The sequence below is a fragment of the Anser anser genome, assembly GCF_964211835.1.
Source record: "Anser anser genome assembly, chromosome: 21".
Classification (NCBI taxonomy): domain Eukaryota; kingdom Metazoa; phylum Chordata; class Aves; order Anseriformes; family Anatidae; genus Anser; species Anser anser.
Genome location: NC_139742.1, coordinates 8645051 through 8663053, shown reverse-complemented (window position 1 = coordinate 8663053; position 18003 = coordinate 8645051). Strand labels below are relative to the sequence as shown.

General features: G+C 39.3%; 2 protein-coding genes across 5 annotated transcripts; one reads left to right on the top strand and one right to left on the bottom strand.

Annotated features, from left to right (window-relative positions):
- The first annotated feature begins 321 nt into the window (after window positions 1-321).
- REXO4 (REX4 homolog, 3'-5' exonuclease) lies at window positions 322-5446 on the top strand. Its single transcript, XM_083807519.1, has 8 exons — window positions 322-629; window positions 895-1349; window positions 1640-1795; window positions 2010-2203; window positions 2619-2707; window positions 3073-3147; window positions 3780-3854; window positions 4583-5446. Exons 1-8 carry the CDS (start codon window positions 444-446, stop codon window positions 4673-4675), a joined length of 1323 nt encoding a protein of 440 aa, XP_083663645.1. The 5' UTR covers window positions 322-443; the 3' UTR covers window positions 4676-5446.
- STKLD1 (serine/threonine kinase like domain containing 1) lies at window positions 3757-17988 on the bottom strand. Of its 4 annotated transcripts, none has more exons than XM_083807516.1 (20): window positions 17786-17943; window positions 17255-17350; window positions 16734-16778; window positions 15343-15417; window positions 14789-14893; window positions 14261-14331; window positions 13583-13698; window positions 12980-13092; window positions 12718-12878; window positions 12061-12191; window positions 11351-11434; window positions 10435-10551; window positions 9719-9853; window positions 8851-8979; window positions 8024-8152; window positions 7490-7618; window positions 6850-6987; window positions 6432-6511; window positions 5310-5353; window positions 3757-4617 (listed from the first exon to the last, which is right to left on the bottom strand). In XM_083807516.1, exons 1-20 carry the CDS (start codon window positions 17798-17800, stop codon window positions 4602-4604), a joined length of 1929 nt encoding a protein of 642 aa, XP_083663642.1. In that variant the 5' UTR covers window positions 17801-17943; the 3' UTR covers window positions 3757-4601. The 4 variants fall into 4 exon arrangements, with proteins under 4 accessions (XP_083663642.1, XP_083663644.1, XP_083663641.1 ...); XM_083807518.1 differs by having other exon boundaries at window positions 4221-4440; window positions 17786-17988; XM_083807515.1 differs by having other exon boundaries at window positions 4221-4440; window positions 14789-14860.
- Window positions 17989-18003: the final 15 nt, after the last annotated feature.

Here is an 18003-nt window from a genome sequence, read left to right as displayed (position 1 = left end):
ACAGGTGGACTTGGACAGACCGTGAGGCATGGCAAGACGCAGCACCTCGAAACCACGAGCCAGGCCCTGATGGCGGCCACACAGGGCACACACAGCAGGGTCTGCCACCCGCGTCTAAAGCAGGACCTCGGGTCAGCCCTCGGGGTGCCGCCAGCCCGCGGGACCTGCCCCCCAAGCACACAAACAATACCCTCGTGAAAGCCCCAGCTTTATTGAAGCCCCAGCTTTATTCAAATCCCAGCCCCAGACTCCCCCCTCCTCAGGGCTCGCCCCACGGGCGGCTCAGCGCCGGGCGCCCCCGCAGCCGCCAGGGGCCGCCAGCGCAGGCCCGGCCCCGGCGCCCGGAACCGCAGCGCGGGGCCGCGTTCCCCGGCGGGCCGCTGCTGCGAGGCGCTGAGGAAACGGCGGCCGCGGCCCTTTCGATTCCCGTTCCCCGTCCCCACATGGCAAAACGGGGCCCCGCGGAGCCCGGGGCTGCGGGGCCGAGCCCCGGGGCCCGCGGGAAAGGCAAGAGGAAGAAATTCTGGCGGCGCCCCGCGGAGCCTGCCGCCCCGCAGGGCCCTAAGATGGCGACGGCCCTGCCCCGCAGCCCCCAGGAGTTCTCCGCCAACTGGAAGGCGCTGCAGGAGGTGAGGGCGAGCCGCCGGGCCGGGGATGCTGTCGTTTTCCTTGCTAGTGCAGCTCCACACCGCGTATAGTAATTAAAAAACATGTTTTTGTGTTAAAATAACGCGCAGGGGTCTGGGAGATGCCGTTGCAGTAATGCCCCTTCAGCCAGATAGAGAGCCCTGGTCAGCTTCACGCTGAGGCATTGTGTGGAGTACTCTAACAAATGACAGCAGGGTAGAATTGAAGGGAGATAATCTTTTTTTTTTTTTCTTTTGGTCATTTTAGCTACTGAAACAAAAGGCAAATAACTCGGATGAGTCCCACTCTGCATGTCAAACACACACCAAAAAGAAGCATCCGCTCAAAGAGGGGACCAGCCAACAAGTTCCAGTTAGCAAAGGGAATGAGAACGTGGCAAAGCCCAAATCCGCAAACAAAAAGGAAGATGGTCCTGCTAAAGACGGTCCTCCTTTGGATAAGCAAAAATCCAAGGCGGTTGCAGCGGACAAGAATTTAAAGCCCAAATCCACAAATAAAACGGACAACAGTTCTGCGAAAGACAATCCTCCTTTGGCTAAGCCAAAATCCAAGAAGGTTGCAACGGACAAGAATTTAAACGGCACCAAAAGCAATGGAAAAAGCTGCAAGGAAAAAAGGAAGAATGGCAATATTGAAAAGGAGAAGGGTGATGTAAAACATAAGAAGAGGAAAGCTGAAGCTGTGGAGCAGCAGCCCAAAGAGTGAGTACTTCAGGCATCATGCATGTATTTGAATGTTTATTTTAGGAGGTGTATGTAAGGAGTACAGGGTATTACATTTGAAATAGCTGCACTCTTCCAGACTATATTTTGGGAGAAGTAAGATGAACAGTGCCCCTCCTCGGATAAGGCAACAAACTTGCATAGATGACAGTACTAGACTACTTTTCAGAGCTGATTTCTTGATTTAAAAATAAATCTGCTTTTCCTACACTATAAAGACGGAAAACCACTTTAAAACTATTTAATGTAATTAAATTTGTACTTACCAGGGCTGACATCTGGTTTGATGATGTTGATCCAAAAGATATTGAAGCAGCAATAGGACCTGAAGCAGCAGAAGTTGCTAGAAGAAAACTGGGACTTAAAACAGGCCGATCCGAACAGTCTGTGGAGCGGGTGCTGGTTAAAGAAAAATCTTCTGATGGGTGAGTGGCATTCCAGTGGGAAGCATGACAGCAGAAGCATCAAGATTCTTCTGATAACTCTGATTTGTAGATGCAGCATGTAAGCTGACATCCCCCTGGGTCTGCTGACAGTCATACTGCTGAGTTCTCTCCATGAAAATGTGTGCACCTTGCGAACTTCACTGTGCGGTCCTTGTAACAGGTGTGTCACCAAGCTGTCCTTTTTTCTTTTCAGGCTGACAAGAACAGTAGCCATGGACTGTGAGATGGTGGGAGTGGGACCAAAGGGTGAAGACAGTATTGTGGCTCGAGTGTCCATTGTGAACCAGTTTGGAAAGTGCGTTTACGATAAGTATGTCAAACCTACAGAAGAGGTGACAGATTACAGAACTGCTGTTAGTGGCATACGTCCTGAGAACGTAAAGACAGGTAGGAGTTTTTTCCCAAACCTGTCCTTTAAGGAAGGCAATTTTAACATGCTACCACAAAAGCCTCATTGGCTGAGCTTGAAAAAGTTTTAGACCTAATTTGAAAAAATGGAAAATAAAATCTAGTCTGAATGCTAGGAAAAAATGTGGGAAGAAGAACTTTTTTACAGAATGGTCACTGATATCCCAGATGAAATTCACTTGTTAATTATGGTGTGCGAATAATATGTAAGTTGATTTCCTTTTAGTGTTGTGTTCTTCATGGCAAGAAGATTCAGTGTCAAATACAAATTCATATAACTACAGTCCCAAAGATACAATTGCCTTCACAAAAAAAAGATGCAGTGTTTTAATTGTAGCTTGCTTAGTGTCTTAGGTGTCTAACAGAAGGTGGTCTAATTGTGTGGTGTTTTTAGGTGAAGATTTTAAAACAGTTCAGAAGGAGGTTGCTGATATCTTGAATGGAAGGATTTTAGTTGGGCATGCTTTACACAATGACCTAAAGGTACGTGGCTGCAAATTTCTTACTTTGAAGACAAGGCTCCAAACATTGAAAATTGATTAACTTTCTAATATATCTTCCTAGATTAGTCAGATGAACACACCTGAACTCCTAGAAACGACAGCTTTATAGTTGTTAGCTCAGTTTCATGTCCTTATACACTGCACCAGGTATAGCCCTATTCACTTACACTATTGACTTCAACTTCCACGCTGACTTAATAGCACTGATTTGGCTACTAAAGAGCCAGAGAAGAAACACCATAATGAAAGAAACCTTTGCATGCTTTGCTTAGCCTCCAAAGCTCAACAGTTTGGTTACTTTCCATGTAACAGCACTCATTAGCCCGGAAATACAATTTCTTTCAGGTCCTATTTCTTGATCATCCTAAGAAGAAAATGCGTGACACACAAAAATATAAACCTTTCAGACAGAGAGTCAAGGTAAGAAACTGATGTGAAGGAACACCTTGATTAATTGACTCCTGGGCTGCTGAATCCCAGCTTCTAGGTTGCCCCACTTGCTTCTGTTTCTCTTTACTACCTGAAACAAGTCTAATTGAATGGTTACTTAGTGTTTGAAATACGGCAATGTCACTTAGTGCATTACAGACATTACCAGTAATACCTGTAGACAAAATTCAGTGGCTCTCCCATTCTTTACCACTTGCATGGTCTTCATAACACTTTTCTGGATAGCAACATAAGATGGTACAGTTCTAATTACAGTAAGGCTTATGTGATGATCCCTCTTAATAGTATAATTTGTACAAGGATATAAAAAAATACAGATGGTTTAAAATTTCTACTGAGACTGCAGGAGTAAAGGTTCAGATTATAGGGTGATATTTTAAGTTTCATAATTATATACTTAGTTTGTTTCTCACAATAAAACACCCCAAACATAAGTCTTAGGGTTATGGTAATACATAGAAAACCCTCTTAGCAGTGCATGCAAACGTGCATAATCCTTGTAAATTCTCCTTGCTAGTTCACCAACAGAAGCTGTGTGTATACGCGTATCTATATATTTCAAGCAGTGTGAGACAGCATGATTCAATCTTTTTTATTTCCAGTCTGCACGGCCATCATTGAAGCTGCTCTGTGAAAGACTGCTAAATGTTCAAGTGCAGACATCAGAGCACAGCTCGGTATGTATCTCATCAGAACGTACATTTTAGGGTAGATCAGTAAGATAGTACACATTAGCTCTAGGATCAGGATTCAGCTGAGAATCCTGCAGCTTCATTCTGTCCTCTCGAAAGTTAGCAAGCTCTGCTTGGACACCATCACATACTAAGATTGCCATCTAAGCTTGCGTACTGTTATGTGCCTGATATCATTTGGATTATTTCCTTACTTTTATAAAATTATTGTGCACAAGTCAACTATATTTTGTTTAAATATTAATTCTTACTATTTTAAGATCCTTATTAAAAAAAAGTAAAATCCCAAGTATCAACTGCTTACTTTAAAAGCAGCATTCTACACCTATGACAGGTTAGATAAAATAGCAAGAGCCTATTCTCAGCAGATACTCTCTTATCCACTGAAAAAATGGAGGTACAACAGAGGAATGAACTGAAAAAGCAGAGCAAATTTTGAAGGTACCTCCAAGATACTACGTCATTTTTTCGTAATGGCTTTCCAAGTCGCAGTCAGAGAAAGAAGTGCATAGCCTCGTGGTGGGCCGTACATGTTCGTTCCCCTCCACTAGTCACACTAGGGCTTCTACATCTGGAAGAAGATTATGAAGCGTTACTTGAAAGGATTTATTAGTTAAGATGATGGGAGATGTAGCTGTTTATTAACAATAAATGTTCTTCAACCATGGCAGCCATGTTTTGTTAAGCCTTCTGTATGTTCTGTTTCCTTTTAGGTTCAGGATGCGCAAGCAGCTATGAGACTGTACACCTTAGAGAAAAAGCAATGGGAAGCTGCTATTAAGAACAAATCTAAAGACAAACTGTAAAACTTGAATGATTCTACGCTGTGTTTTTTATCTGCAGTATTTGCTGTTTTCTTGTCAGATTCTGGGCAAATTTAGAGAGAGAACTCAGAACCAACAACAGCTATTTCATAAAATAATACAAAAACAAACAAAAAACCAGCAGACGCCACTTCCAACATGGTACATGAATGCTGCCATACAAGATACTGCTGAAGTATCCCCTTTCTGGACAGGATATATGCCTAATGCCTACTACTGTGTTTCAACAATACTTGGCTGCACTTGTCAATTACTTCATCAGTTCTATTTTTGCAAAGGAAATACACACTGAGTTTAAAAAAAATAAAGTGTTTTTAAATTATGATAAATGTAGGAGAAAATTGTTACTGCTTTACTGAAATTACCAAGGCTAAAGTGTTTATTTCAGGTATTTCTAAAGTCTACAAAGTAAGGCAAGTTCTTAATTACTGCTGTTAGTCTCACAGTTGTAACTAAACCAATGGAACATAAACTTGTTTATGTATTATTAATGGCCCAATATTAATCTTTCTGGTGAGAAAAACCTCTCAAAGTATTTCAGAAGGATCCAGGCCTTTATATCTGAACCAGAAGTCTGCAAGATTTGATCTTATATACAAAAAAAAGTTTACTTTACTTTTGCAGTTTCACAAGTGCTGTATCCACAAGGGTCATTATCTCCTGGAGAGAAATATGAGAATTGTCAAATAAGTACCTTGTTGCTTCAATTATTTTTATACTTCTAAATTAATAAAGAGCATTGTGTTTAACATAGCCCTTAAAGACGACTAATGTTTTAAACATATGTAAGGTCTGATTCTGCAAAATCCAAAGCGATTGTAATTATCAGACTGAACACTAATGTTGTGATTTAAATAATCTAAATGGATAGTGGAAGGTAGCAAGGAATGGGTTTCAGAGATTTAGCAGTGGTATGCCACGCACTATTGCCAGAATGAGAGTTCTGGTATTGTCTGTCAACAGGTGGCGTGGGGAACAACAAATTGCATTTACAACAGAAGAGGGAGCTTTCTTCTCATTTGTGATTTTTTTTTTATGTGCACTACTTTATAGATGCACTGTTCATTAAAATGGTGCAGAGACACCAGAGAACAAGTTTGTAGGCCTCTATCTGAGAGGAATTACATAAGCAGACTAAATGCATAACTAAGAAGAGCAAGGTTATAAGACTAACCAGTTATATTGGCTTGCTGGAAAAAAAACACTTTACTGCTGATTACTCCACTGTAAGATGTTACAAAGGAAATATTAGCATAGCACATGAAATAGCATGAATAACTTTCCCGTTTCTGGTATTTCAATAGTTATCTTTTTTCAATATAACTATGTGTCGGAATATAAGTTAACCCTTCAGGCAAACTATCACAGTGTTTTTGTTTGGTTGTTTTTTTTTCCAAGGATGTCTCATAAAGAGAAAGTAACTGGATGCTATATACTTGTTTTATTCCTTTAAACTTTAGCCTGTTTAGCGTGAAAACTGTAGTAAGTTAACGCAGTGCAATGCTGCAGGAGACCAAAACATGGTGTTAAAAATTACAGCACAGAGCATAAATAGTCTTCCAACTAGTTGTTTTCAACATAGAAATAATCTTACAACTCACTCTTCACACCATATACACATAATTCTTCTGTAAATTTCTATACTGTGTAATTCCACCTAAAAATTTAAAATCCATAACCAGAAATTGTGTAGTATATTAAGCACACACCCTTTATTGTCCCAGTATCTTCTACATACCATGCTAGATGGAAAACGGCTTTTTATTTCAGACAGCAGTTCTTCCATTTTCTGGGACACCATATCCAGCACAATGTCATCTATAATGTAAATGAACAGGATAATTTATAGTTACTGGTACAATTTCCAATGGTTTTAGCAGGGGCTAAAAAAAAAAAAAAGTAGTAAGGGGATGGATCTATACAAACAGAAGCCAAGGTACGATGAAGTTATAAAATTAATAAACTGCAAAGGCTTTTTATAAGTATTCAAGGACAAGAAAGTAACGGATGAATGTACAATTCCAATTCCTCCTCCTTTCTTAGATATATAGTGAGTCTTTCCTGAAAATAAGTTCCATTTGCCCAAGCAGCTGCTTTTTCTTTGCTGTCTTTTAGGGCTGGGGGAGGAGACTGGATAAATAACACCACCATCTTACCATACTGAACCATCTCATTAATCAGCATACAGATATTTTCCACCACTTCTGGATCATCACAGTGAAAGTGGTAGGCCTCTTTGATCACGTTTATTCCACTGCCTTTTGAATCCATTGTAAATCTGAAAGCTGATAATTCTGAAAGGGAAACAAATGCATCTGGGCTAATCGGTTGTTGCAGACTGCATTATTTGCTTTCCAGTCCCCTGCCCTTGTTAGCACATGTAGTATTTTTCCAGGAAATCATGTCCATTCTTTTCAGCTTTCCTAAAAGCTATTCTGAAGTGTACTTGGCCAAGTAGAAAACCATATATGCAGCAGATGTGGTCATGCATGGCAGACGTAATATTTATTGTTTCCTTGAGCTCTACCCTTTTACATTGTAAATAAAAAATGAAAACACTCTCAAGTTACTAATAAATGAGACTGTGCTGATCTACTACTACTCAGACATGCATGCTAGCTCCATGGGAAGAAAAAATCTGCACTTCCAGTTTCACTATTTCTCTTTCCAGTTCTGCAAGAAAAGATTAACTCAGGAGAGCAGAAGACAATCTCAATCCCACTATGAACTCTTAAACTATGCAGAAGCACCTCTGAGGTGATTTGCAATTAACAAAAATTAATTACTGAATGTTACCAGATAGCCTTAGAAGGCTTGCTAATGCCAGACAGGCGTTCTTCACCAGCACAGCTCTTTTCAGGTTCGTCCTAAGTGCATCCAGCAGAAGCACTGTTGTGGGCTCATAGTCATTTTCAGTTAAGCAACCTTTAAAAGAAAAAAATAAAAATACAAACATTTAAAATACACACCTGCATCACGACTTTTGTTTCTGAAGGGTTTTTTTAACTATGCAGCAAATGTTACAAAGAAAGAATGTGAAAACCTGTATTATAGTAACATAGACCCAGTAAAGCCTTATCATGAGCTGTATCCATCAGCAGTATCTAGTTACATAATCACTATGGATAATCGAAAATAGCTTCATTACAGTGTCAGAGAGCAAATACAGGGAGGGTTTATTAAGAGCATGCAAGTTTCTAACTCTGCTGCCATCTGCAGAGCCTGCTAAGGCCAAGCAGCCTGTATTTCATGAATCTACCAGCAGCGGTGTTTGACATGCTAGCCTTTTCCATGCACAAGGGACAAGATAAACAGCTTGGGAAAACACACCTTGGAGTGACAATGCCCACAGAGCCGAGCAAGCTGATTCCGTAACCGCTCCGTTCTGGAGGTGCTCTTGAATGACCGCGGTGGTAATGGGGACAGCACTTTTCAGCAACGCTTGGTCTGCGTTATTCTCTGAATTACCACAACAAAAAGGAAATGCATCAGGCAGGGTTATTTAACCAAGTAACAACATCACAAGCTCATTATAAGTCAAATTATTATATCAGTCAAACGCTAATAGGCAATGGCACTGGAGTAAAGCCACATTATTTTAATATGGTCGACAGTGAGGGAAGAAATCCAAAACATGCAAATCAGATTTTACAGGACTACTAAATGGTAGTGTTTACTGCAGAAAGCTGAACTTCTCTGGGAACTAGTTTCCTCTGCCATTTAAATTACACTTGGGCATCACAGCAGGAAACCAAACAAAACAATATTTTGGACTTAAAATCATTCACAGGATGGGTATTTAGCTGGTCACATAAATCAAATAGGTAGATTGTCACACAAAGAAAACAAAACACACCAAGTGCACTTGTGCACGCTCTGTGCTTTCAGCCTTCCTTGACCATTAGAACACAACACCTATAAAAGAACACATTGAAGAAACAAATCTCCATAAACTCCAAGTGTGGTCCCATAAAAAGGGGTCAGCTCTTGATCATTTAAAGTTATTCTAGCAGTGCTGTGGAGACATCTCTACAGAATGGGAGAAAAAAAGTAAGAAAAATCCAGTCATGGCAACACAAATGTCTGAACTCAAGCACAATACCTGCTGCATTTCAGTCACATGAGTCTAGGCACAATACTTGCTGGGTTCTACTTACCACTCACAGCCAAGCTCCAGAGAACTGCACAGCTAGAGAGGCAGATCTGTTCATTATGAAGAAATTTTTTTAAAATCGACAAAAGGTCTGAAATGAATCCAGCTTTCCTTAGATTCTCTGCTGCAATTCCTGAGGAGCAGAGAAAAAGATATCATACAAAATCTGGCATTTGTGCCCCTCTCACTGTCCTTGCAACAAACTGCACTACCAACCATATTTAAACAGTGATACCAAACAGGTAACATCATACCATGAGCAGGACAAAAGAAAGAAAAAGATTGGATTCAGTTAGGAAATAAGGTATAAAATTTGGTCTTAGCTAGTAACTTTATTTGTATAAGTGTAGACATTTCATAACACTTTGTACAAACTAGTCTTTTCAGATTATCCCCTTGTTGTGAAATTTGGTGACCATTTTCCAAACAGTCTTGTGATGACTGCTGAATTGACACTGCAAACAAAAAATACTATAAATATTTAGCAATTACAATCTCAGGAGAAAAAAAAAATAGAGGCAGAATGTAGAAGAGTTTCAGTTCACCACAGCACAGCCGGAAATAGAATCCAGGTTCTATGCCCTCATTTTCCCAAGCACTACTATTTGCACAGCTTTTATTTGTTTCTAAAACAGTCAAATACAGCACAGCTCTGTAATACATACAACTCAGTAAGTGCCTGAAGCCTCAGCAGTGTAACTTATTCATAACATATCTGAAAGTATAAAAAATCTTACCACCATTACCCCTATCAAACTAATATCTACAGGCATCCACATCTCAGTGAAGTCATGAGTTCTGCATTGTATCTTGGATTAGATTATCAAAGTGGAAAAATAAGAATATTCCTCCAAAAATGAACAGTGACCCACCACTGGCTGAAATCATCATCAGTAACGTGCAGATCAATGAAAGAAGCTCTTCATTTTCAGAGTGTTTTCTCACTATCTCTAATAGAGAAATGGTCACATTCTCATCCAGGGTCATCACCACATCCTGTTCTAGAGCTGGCAAAAGTAAACATTAGAACAGAACAAAAATTTTAGTGGCTTTGAATGCAGTTTGAAGCTCCTGCTCTCCACATAAGTAAAGCAATCAACTAACAGCTATTCAACTATTTCTTCACATAACAACTCCAAAATTATTTCAAATTTCTTTCTTCCAAAACACGTTTCTCATTATTTTCAATCGTGTACCATTATCAGGTGTTATTGGAGTAAAATGCCAAGAAACTGACAGAATGGACAACACAAGAGTGCAAAATGTCTTCTGTATTTTTATGCTTTGAAAGTCAAATACAAGAGCACTGAAAAACTCTTATTTGTAACATGAAAACAAACTTGGTAGACAGGTAAGACCAGTAGCCTGGATTTAAAACTTACCCTTTAACACGGAATACACATATGTCAGTCCTAAAGAAAGCCCCCAAGAATCTAGGCTCTTATTAAAGCTGGCTAAATTCCTTTATTACCTTAAATTTATCCCCTAAAATTATTACTGAAACCATTTCAAACCTTACCTGCTACATCTAACATTACAAGATGGGGGCTGTATTACCCAGCATTAGTTGGAAATGTCGTAACTGTACCTTGAGTAAGAATTTCAAGCAATAAACTGCAACCATCTACTTGTAACTTGAGGGAATCTGTATGAGCCTTCATTGCAAAAGTGATCAATTCTGTGAATTTTGGCAGATAGGGCAAGGCTGTAGGGAAGAGAAATGATAGAAACAACATTCAGTTACACAGTCGATTGCTCAGTAGATGTTTATGCTTCAAAAACTCCAGAGTTCTGGTTTCAAATGAATTTGAGTCCCTGTGAAGGATGGGATACAGTAAAACAACATTCTTGAATGAAAGAACAGTAAAGTTTTCTTCAACAACAGTGCTGAAGAGGTTGGCAACTCTAAGGAAAAAAAAATAAAAATTACTCTTATTGATTACAGATATTGAACATCCCTGTGTGTTAATAGTATATGCTAACGCCAGTTTTAAAATGCTGTCACAAAAATGCAGTGATATTTGATAAACTGAGTTAACCCAGTGCTTTAAAGAAATTGATCTGAAAGATCTGAAAAAATGTGCAGATAGTGGGAGAAAATAGTGTTCACTCACACAGCTTTACTAGACACATGTAGCTAGCCTTTGCTCTATCAGTCTCACAGCCCTAGCCATTACCCACAATCTATCCCCATGCTGATATGAATTACCTTCCTCAACAAATGTCAGTTTGCCCATTCCCCTTGGTTGCCAATTAAAACATCGTCAAGTTTTTTCCAGTACCCATTTTTCTTGTCCAGTAAAACATGTCGCTGTTCAGCAAAAGCATTTACAAACAAGTATCAACACAATCACATCAACTAGCAATCTATTTCAGTGTTCCAAAAATCAAAAATATGAAGACAGCAATTTCATTCTCATTGTTAGGAGACTTTTTTCCTCTTCGCATTATCTCAAAAGGTAAGGAAAGAGCAGAATAAATAAATGAAGAAAACAGTACCTTACCACTTTCATCTCCTACAAAGCTGGCAAGGTGCTGCATGGCTCTAGCCTGTGCTTCTTCTACATCCCAGAAAGCCTGCATGAATTCTACATTAAAAAAAAAAAAAAAAGAAAAAAAAAAGAACATTTGATACAAAACAGTTTAAAAAAATCATTCAAATTTTATCTATTTTTGTACAAGATGTGAATTCACATAAATTAACAAATTTGTGATTGTTGAAAGAGAAACCCTTTCTCCCTAAGCATCAATCATTAAATATTAGAGTATCATGATTCACCTCGATAATCTCTGTATTTTGCACATATTTTGTGGAACTGTTGGAGTATCGAATCAAAGCAGGGCTAAGGGCTTTAAATGCGTTACTCGGACAGCCTTTTCATATTAAGATAACCTCATCCTTACAAGAAAAAAGGCAGAGTAGATCTATTGTTGGCACAAATTGGCAAACATGTTAGAATGCAGACAAAATAAGTGTGGTTCCCAGATTTTCAGAGGAATGATCTCTGACCCCACTGCACAGTAGGTGTGGCTGGTAAACTTACAAGGTTCTAGAAAAAGCTATACAGTCATTCTTGCTCCAAAGCATATCCCATTCCATTTCAAATAAAATGGGAGCACAGTAATTATTTTTCAAGTAGACTTGAAAACACATTGGTTTATCTTCTACAAAAATCACCATTATTCATCAAATTCATCTTTTTTTCCTCATTACCTAGAACATTTTCGATTCCTCCCTCAAGGAGCACATCTATTACACAGGGAGACAAAGACTTTTTCTGTTTTATTAAAAAGGAATCAGCAACAATCAGGCATTCCCCAACAAATGGAACATCAGTCAGATCCCTAGAATTATGAGAGACAAAGGTAGTACCAATAAATTAGAACTGGTAAGTTTCAGAAATATTTCTACAGGCTTCATTTCATTTTGATATAAAAAATTAAACAATGCTTTTTGAAGACTAGATTATTTTTGACAAAACTTACACAGTTTACTTCAAAACCGCTGATGTCAAAGCTTACTGTAAACAAGCCAGACTTAGGCTTCGATTTAATTGTTTGTAAAATAGATACAATGCCAAAATATTACATTGCATCCTGAAGCTGATGCATTCTCAAGATGCAAAAAATTGTGTGCAACACGATTTTATAATGTAACTCTTCAAAAAAGGTCAACTACACCAAACAGAATGCCAGTTTCTAAAACAAAAACAAGTCTTTGACTTTTTGTAGTAACTCAATTCGTCAAGGCAGTAAGATCAGCAACCTTGATTCAATCCCTTTCAAGCAGTAGCTAACGTTCCCTATCTTTGGAAGGTATGTGGGGTTTAGGACAAGAAATAACAATAAAGGCGCAGCATCTAGAACTCACTTTGCTGTGGGTCTCATGCTGGGCTGAATCTGTAGCATCATAAATAGAATTGGGAATAAAGGCAAAGAGCTGTTATCTCCATTTTGTATCAGTGGCAGAACTCCCTCAAGACAACTGGTATTGCGTCTGAGATCCTGCAGCAATGAAGTGATCTCTTCCGTCTGTAAAGAATATAGTAACAGTAGAGTTTACACACACAAATTTACAGATATCCTGGTGGGCTCATGACATTTTAAATGTATAATGAAACATTATTACATACATTCAGAATGAAGCAGGTGATCATGTCAAGTAGAATACAGCCTAGAGACCAGATGTCTGATTTCTCACTGAAACAAAAATTGAATGTTTCCGGAGCCATCCAAGCCTTGCTATCTGTTGAAATAAGAATCCCATGGTAACATTGCTGACACTGTATTATACACAGTGTTGCTTGCACAGGCATGAACTGCAGGCAATAGTTTTATGTCTAAAAATAGAAATATTCAGCAGAGACTAGAGTCTTTTTTTTGTTTGGTTGTTTTTTTTGTTTTTTACTGGCAATATGTTACAGAAGAGTAAGAAACACTACAACTAATAAATCATGTTTCAAGATGTAACTGCATATATATATAAAGCTAAAAAGGATTCCAACTGTATTTATTACAGAGAAGTTTTGAGACTTATAGACAGCTTTCAATTGTGAACACAATTAATGCTCCAGGCAACTCTCTGTGAATATGCTATTCATATTTTAGAACGATAATGCAGAGAAGGGGGAGGGAGATAACATTTCTCTCTTTGGCTGATTTTTCTCTGGAGATTAAAAAATATGCACCATAAATTAATCTTTTATAAATATAGCAAAAATAAAAGAAATATCTACTTTCTTCCACTCTTATTTTCCATTTCACTTCATCAGTCATAAGTGTTTCTGTACTGAAGTCACAAAGCATGAAGGATTCTTCACCAGTCACAAGAATGTTTGATGGCTTGAGATTTCTGCAACACAAATATCTTCTGTCAGCATGTGAAATCAGAATCTAATGATATGTAGCTACAGGTTCCCAGCATCTCTACACATTAGAAAGTTTGGGGTTTGTTTCTTGTTTTGATATACAAATGGTAATCAACTGAAAATTATTTTCTTCCTTTACTGTGAAATGCTTTTGAAATTGCAATTACAACAAAATTTATCTGAACACAGAATGCAAAGACTTACTTTACGTAGTTACACAAAGTATACTTTGTCCATCACAGCCACCAAAATGTAATCATCGTTGACAGGCAATATTCTAATTTTTATATTAACAATCATACCTCACATTCAAAACAAGAGAGAACACCTCTTTCAAATTGCTAATTCAAGACAAAATTCAAGAAACAGATGACTTCAGAAGTCACAAAAAATTAATCTACAAGTGAAACCCAGAATTTCTATCTCCTAGTCCCCCCTTTTTGAATAGTAAAATTCACCGCTTATTAAATGAAGAGCTGCAGTGAATCAAAAGTCACTGCAAAGAGCAATGACCTATCAGACAATGAGAACAGGATTTCTACTCACCTATGCAAAATGTTTTGTTTGTGTATATAAAACAAAGCATCCACCATCTGTCCCAGGAACTTCACCATCACCTGTTGACAGGTACGTACGTGAAAATGTAACACAAATACAATAACTTGACAGAGAAATTAAACGTTTAACAAGAGAGAATGCCTGTAATTGAAGTAAGGTCCAGAGTGGAAGGAAGTACTATTCTCCCCAAACAGATAAATACGCTAATCTCTGTATGTATTAGACAATTGCTATTACCCATACTTTCCATGGATAAAAAAGTAAAACAGGGAAAGATTTAATTGCTTGAGAGCAAGATACACAAAGAGTTAATTGTTGATACAGAAATTTCATAGTGATTCAGGGCAAAGAAGCAGATAACTTCCAAAAGCACCCGTCAGCGAAACAGTGTGCTTTGAAGATTTTGAGGAAAACTTTGAGAAAGAGTGAATACAGAGGAAGAAATATACAGAGGAAGAAATACAAAAGCAGCAAAACTCCGTCAGTTCAACTAAATGCCTCTTCTGTACATTTTACCATGTCTGCTATTTTCTCTGACTTCTGCCTTTTCGTCTTGATCAGAGATGAAAGATCTTCTTGGCCTGAGTGCTGCATTACCAGACAAAGGAACAGAGATGATATCTGTAATAAAACATTACACCAAGATTGTCTAATTGTTTGCAGGTAATAACATATCCAGTAAGATAGATAAAAACAAGGACTTGGCCAAACCACTGGGTATGATGTTCACCAATACGCAGGTGTTCTGAGATGTTTAATCTGTCACAGAGCATACAATATTTACTTTCTTATATTAAAAATAGAGCACCTGTGTTTTTTTCCAAAAACATTACCCAAGCATCTCTTATATGAAGCCATGTGGGACAATTCAAGTCGAATATACACCCATAAAAACCAACATTAATTTCACCTGAGTGCTGAATCAAAACTGAAAATAAACAAGACAGGACTTTTGGTTTCCTATAGCCTCCTATGAAAGTTCTGTTTGTTTAAATGCAGGCATGCTGAAGACAGAACAAAAGCAGCTTAAAATTATACATTTTACAAAACCAATCCTAGTTAATTCTCACCTCATTATTCCAAGTCACAAACAACTCCTTGTAAGTACAGATGTTTGAATGACGAAGTTTTAGCAAATCCATTGCCTGCATAGAAAAAAAATACTGAGAGAAAGCAGGCTATAGCTACATACTCCTTCCCACTGAAAATGACCCTAAGAATATTGTAAGCCAGTTCCTGACATGTTCATGCCACGTGTCTGATCAAATCCTTTCTGTGTGTAAGCTCTGTTATATGTTTGCATGTGCCGTTGTAGGAAAATACTTTAGTAAGACTGCTCGGTGTAATGCTGTAACAGCACTGTGAGACTCAAGGTACAAACAGATCCTAAGGGACATGGTATGTAAATAATCCCCTTCCTCAATTCCTAACATCTGAACCTGACAACGTATTTTAGGATGTGAGAGTCACGATGATTTTTCTAGCGTAGGCGTTATTTCAAATAACCCCTATGCAAGCTCAAACCACAAAAAGTATGACGGCACTAGTGAGATGTTTATCTCCTTTACGTTGGTTTCAGTGTAAGGAACTAACAATTACCAGTTACTTTAACAAATTTGCTGATGATGAAAAAAGTAACAGGAATTCAGCTCACTGTCCTAGTTTTGTTTGTGGCTGTGCAGACATTAAATAAATAAAAAAAAAAAGTAAGAAGAGCCATGCTTCCAGCTTGCACAGCTACATTTATTTCAATAGATGCATCAGCAGACAATTTGGATGAAACTGTATCAGGAAAGACAGTCTCAGTACATAAAGAGGTCACTTATCCTGAACAGGATAAAGCATTTTTACAGATATATATTCTCCCTTATTTTCCACTGCAGATATCATGCATACTGGACACTGTAAGGCTAATTCATCTGATATTATTTCAAATATTTTGTTTAAACAATTTTTGGTATTTTAACAGTATTTCTGATGTTCCTTCTTATGCATGGCATTGAAAAAAGTTTGCACAAAAAAAGGTAAAAGAGAGGAAGAAAACTAGTCAAATTATTCACACCATGAAATACCCAACTCTGAGAAATGAGCATGTAATGAAACATGTTTGACAGAAATTAACAATAATAAATATATAAACAGACTGTTCTCCTTCAGCTTGAAGGCCAAAATGATGAGCTTTGCTCTTTGTCCTCACCACAAAACCAATACAAACTCTGAAAAATGGAACTATCTTCTGAGAACAGCTGTCCACTTGAATCTACATATTCAAATATAGGAAGAACTAATAAAAAATCCTGGCCTCAACTCAAGCAGAGGGCAGGGATAACACCCTTCAGATAGTCCTACCCAATCTGTATGTTGGCTATTTACACAGCCAATCTTTGTAGATAAAGACTTTGTTCTGTTAAAGTCTTTGGTCTCAGTAAGTGAAGCTAGTAAAGAAAACCTGCACTGATACCTCCTTCAAGGCCGTGTTTGCTTGCATTTCTTCAGTGCATTCAACCTGTACCAAACAAACAGAAGACAAAGATGAGACTGCAATATAGAAACAGCCAAATTTCTAAGGAAGTACAAACTTGCCAAGAGGATTAGAATTGGCAATTGTGTATGAATTGGCATAAATTTTAAATGATAGCTCCAATCTGTAATGCTTGGAATAGTCTTGGTTTTGGGAGATGAACAGAAAGCTTTAAGTGACTCCACAACCGCTAGTCACTGCTCCTGCACTATCAAAGCAGCAGAAAGCTTTGGTGAAAGCACACTGGATGGACCTAAATAGGGCGTTCCCCTTTCCCCAGTTCTATCTCAATATTCTGGTAAACTGATCCAATTCCTCAGATTTCCAAAAGAGCAGCACAATGTAAGATGCAAACCTACTCTTACCCAGCGGCCAAGCTACAGACCACGTTTGCCTCTTTTACTATCAAAAGGGCCCACAGAGATGACGAACTCTTGTTTTCCTAGCAACCACCTTCTCACCTGCTTTATTACATATTTCTTCTTCTCACTCCTTTTTCCTTTTGATTCAACTACCAGCATTGTGCCCAGCGCCCCCAGCCACAGCTGCTCCACTACCTGCCGGGCAGAGGAGAGATATTAATGCACCTTGCTCCAAGGGGTGACACAACCATGGCAGAGACCCCCTTCAAGCCCCCCTCTCACCGAGACCCTCCACACAGAGCACTCCTCCCGCTCCCCGCAGCAGGACAACACGCACCCCCCAGGCCTCCTCTCCCCTCCTCAAATTTCCCCCCTACATCCTGCTGCAAGAGGGCAATACCCCCACCTCCCCAGGGCCTCGTAATCCCTTCAGCTTACTCTGTTATATATTTTATACTTTATACTCGTAGTTTCAGTACATCCCTGCGCCTCCTTCCCCTTCCCTTCCCCAAGGGGCCGCTTACACCCCCACCACCCACCCCCTACAGGACCAAGCCGCCCCCCATTTCCCCCCCTGAGCCACCACAGCCTCCCCCGAGGGGCAGAGGCCCCCGGCCCCCCAAGCACCACCTCGTATCCCTCCATGAGCCCCTGAGGGACCGGGCCGGGCCCTCCCCAGCCCCCGGGGGCGGCCGGGCAGCCGTTGGCCCCGGTTCCCCTCAGGGAATTTGGGGGACGGGCGCCGAGCCTTCGGGGCTCGCAGGAAGCTTCGTCAGCGCTTATTGAGGGCAGCAGGGCCGCACCGCACCGCCCCCACCGTTTCCTGGATGGGGGATTTCAGTTAAAAC

Excerpts from the sequence above, each read along its gene's own strand:
- REXO4 (XM_083807519.1), top strand. The coding sequence starts at position 444 with ATGGCAAAACGGGGCCCCGCGGAGCCCGGGGCTGCGGGGCCGAGCCCC. Across the intron at positions 1,796-2,009 it reads AAAGAAAAATCTTCTGATGG|GCTGACAAGAACAGTAGCCA; the intron begins GTGAGTGGCATT and ends TTTTCTTTTCAG. Across the intron at positions 2,708-3,072 it reads CTTTACACAATGACCTAAAG|GTCCTATTTCTTGATCATCC; the intron begins GTACGTGGCTGC and ends AATTTCTTTCAG.
- STKLD1 (XM_083807518.1), bottom strand. Across the intron at positions 16,779-17,254 it reads AGAAATATGTAATAAAGCAG|GTTGAATGCACTGAAGAAAT; the intron begins GTGAGAAGGTGG and ends TGTTTGGTACAG. Across the intron at positions 13,093-13,582 it reads GAAAATAAGAGTGGAAGAAA|ATAGCAAGGCTTGGATGGCT; the intron begins GTAGATATTTCT and ends TTATTTCAACAG.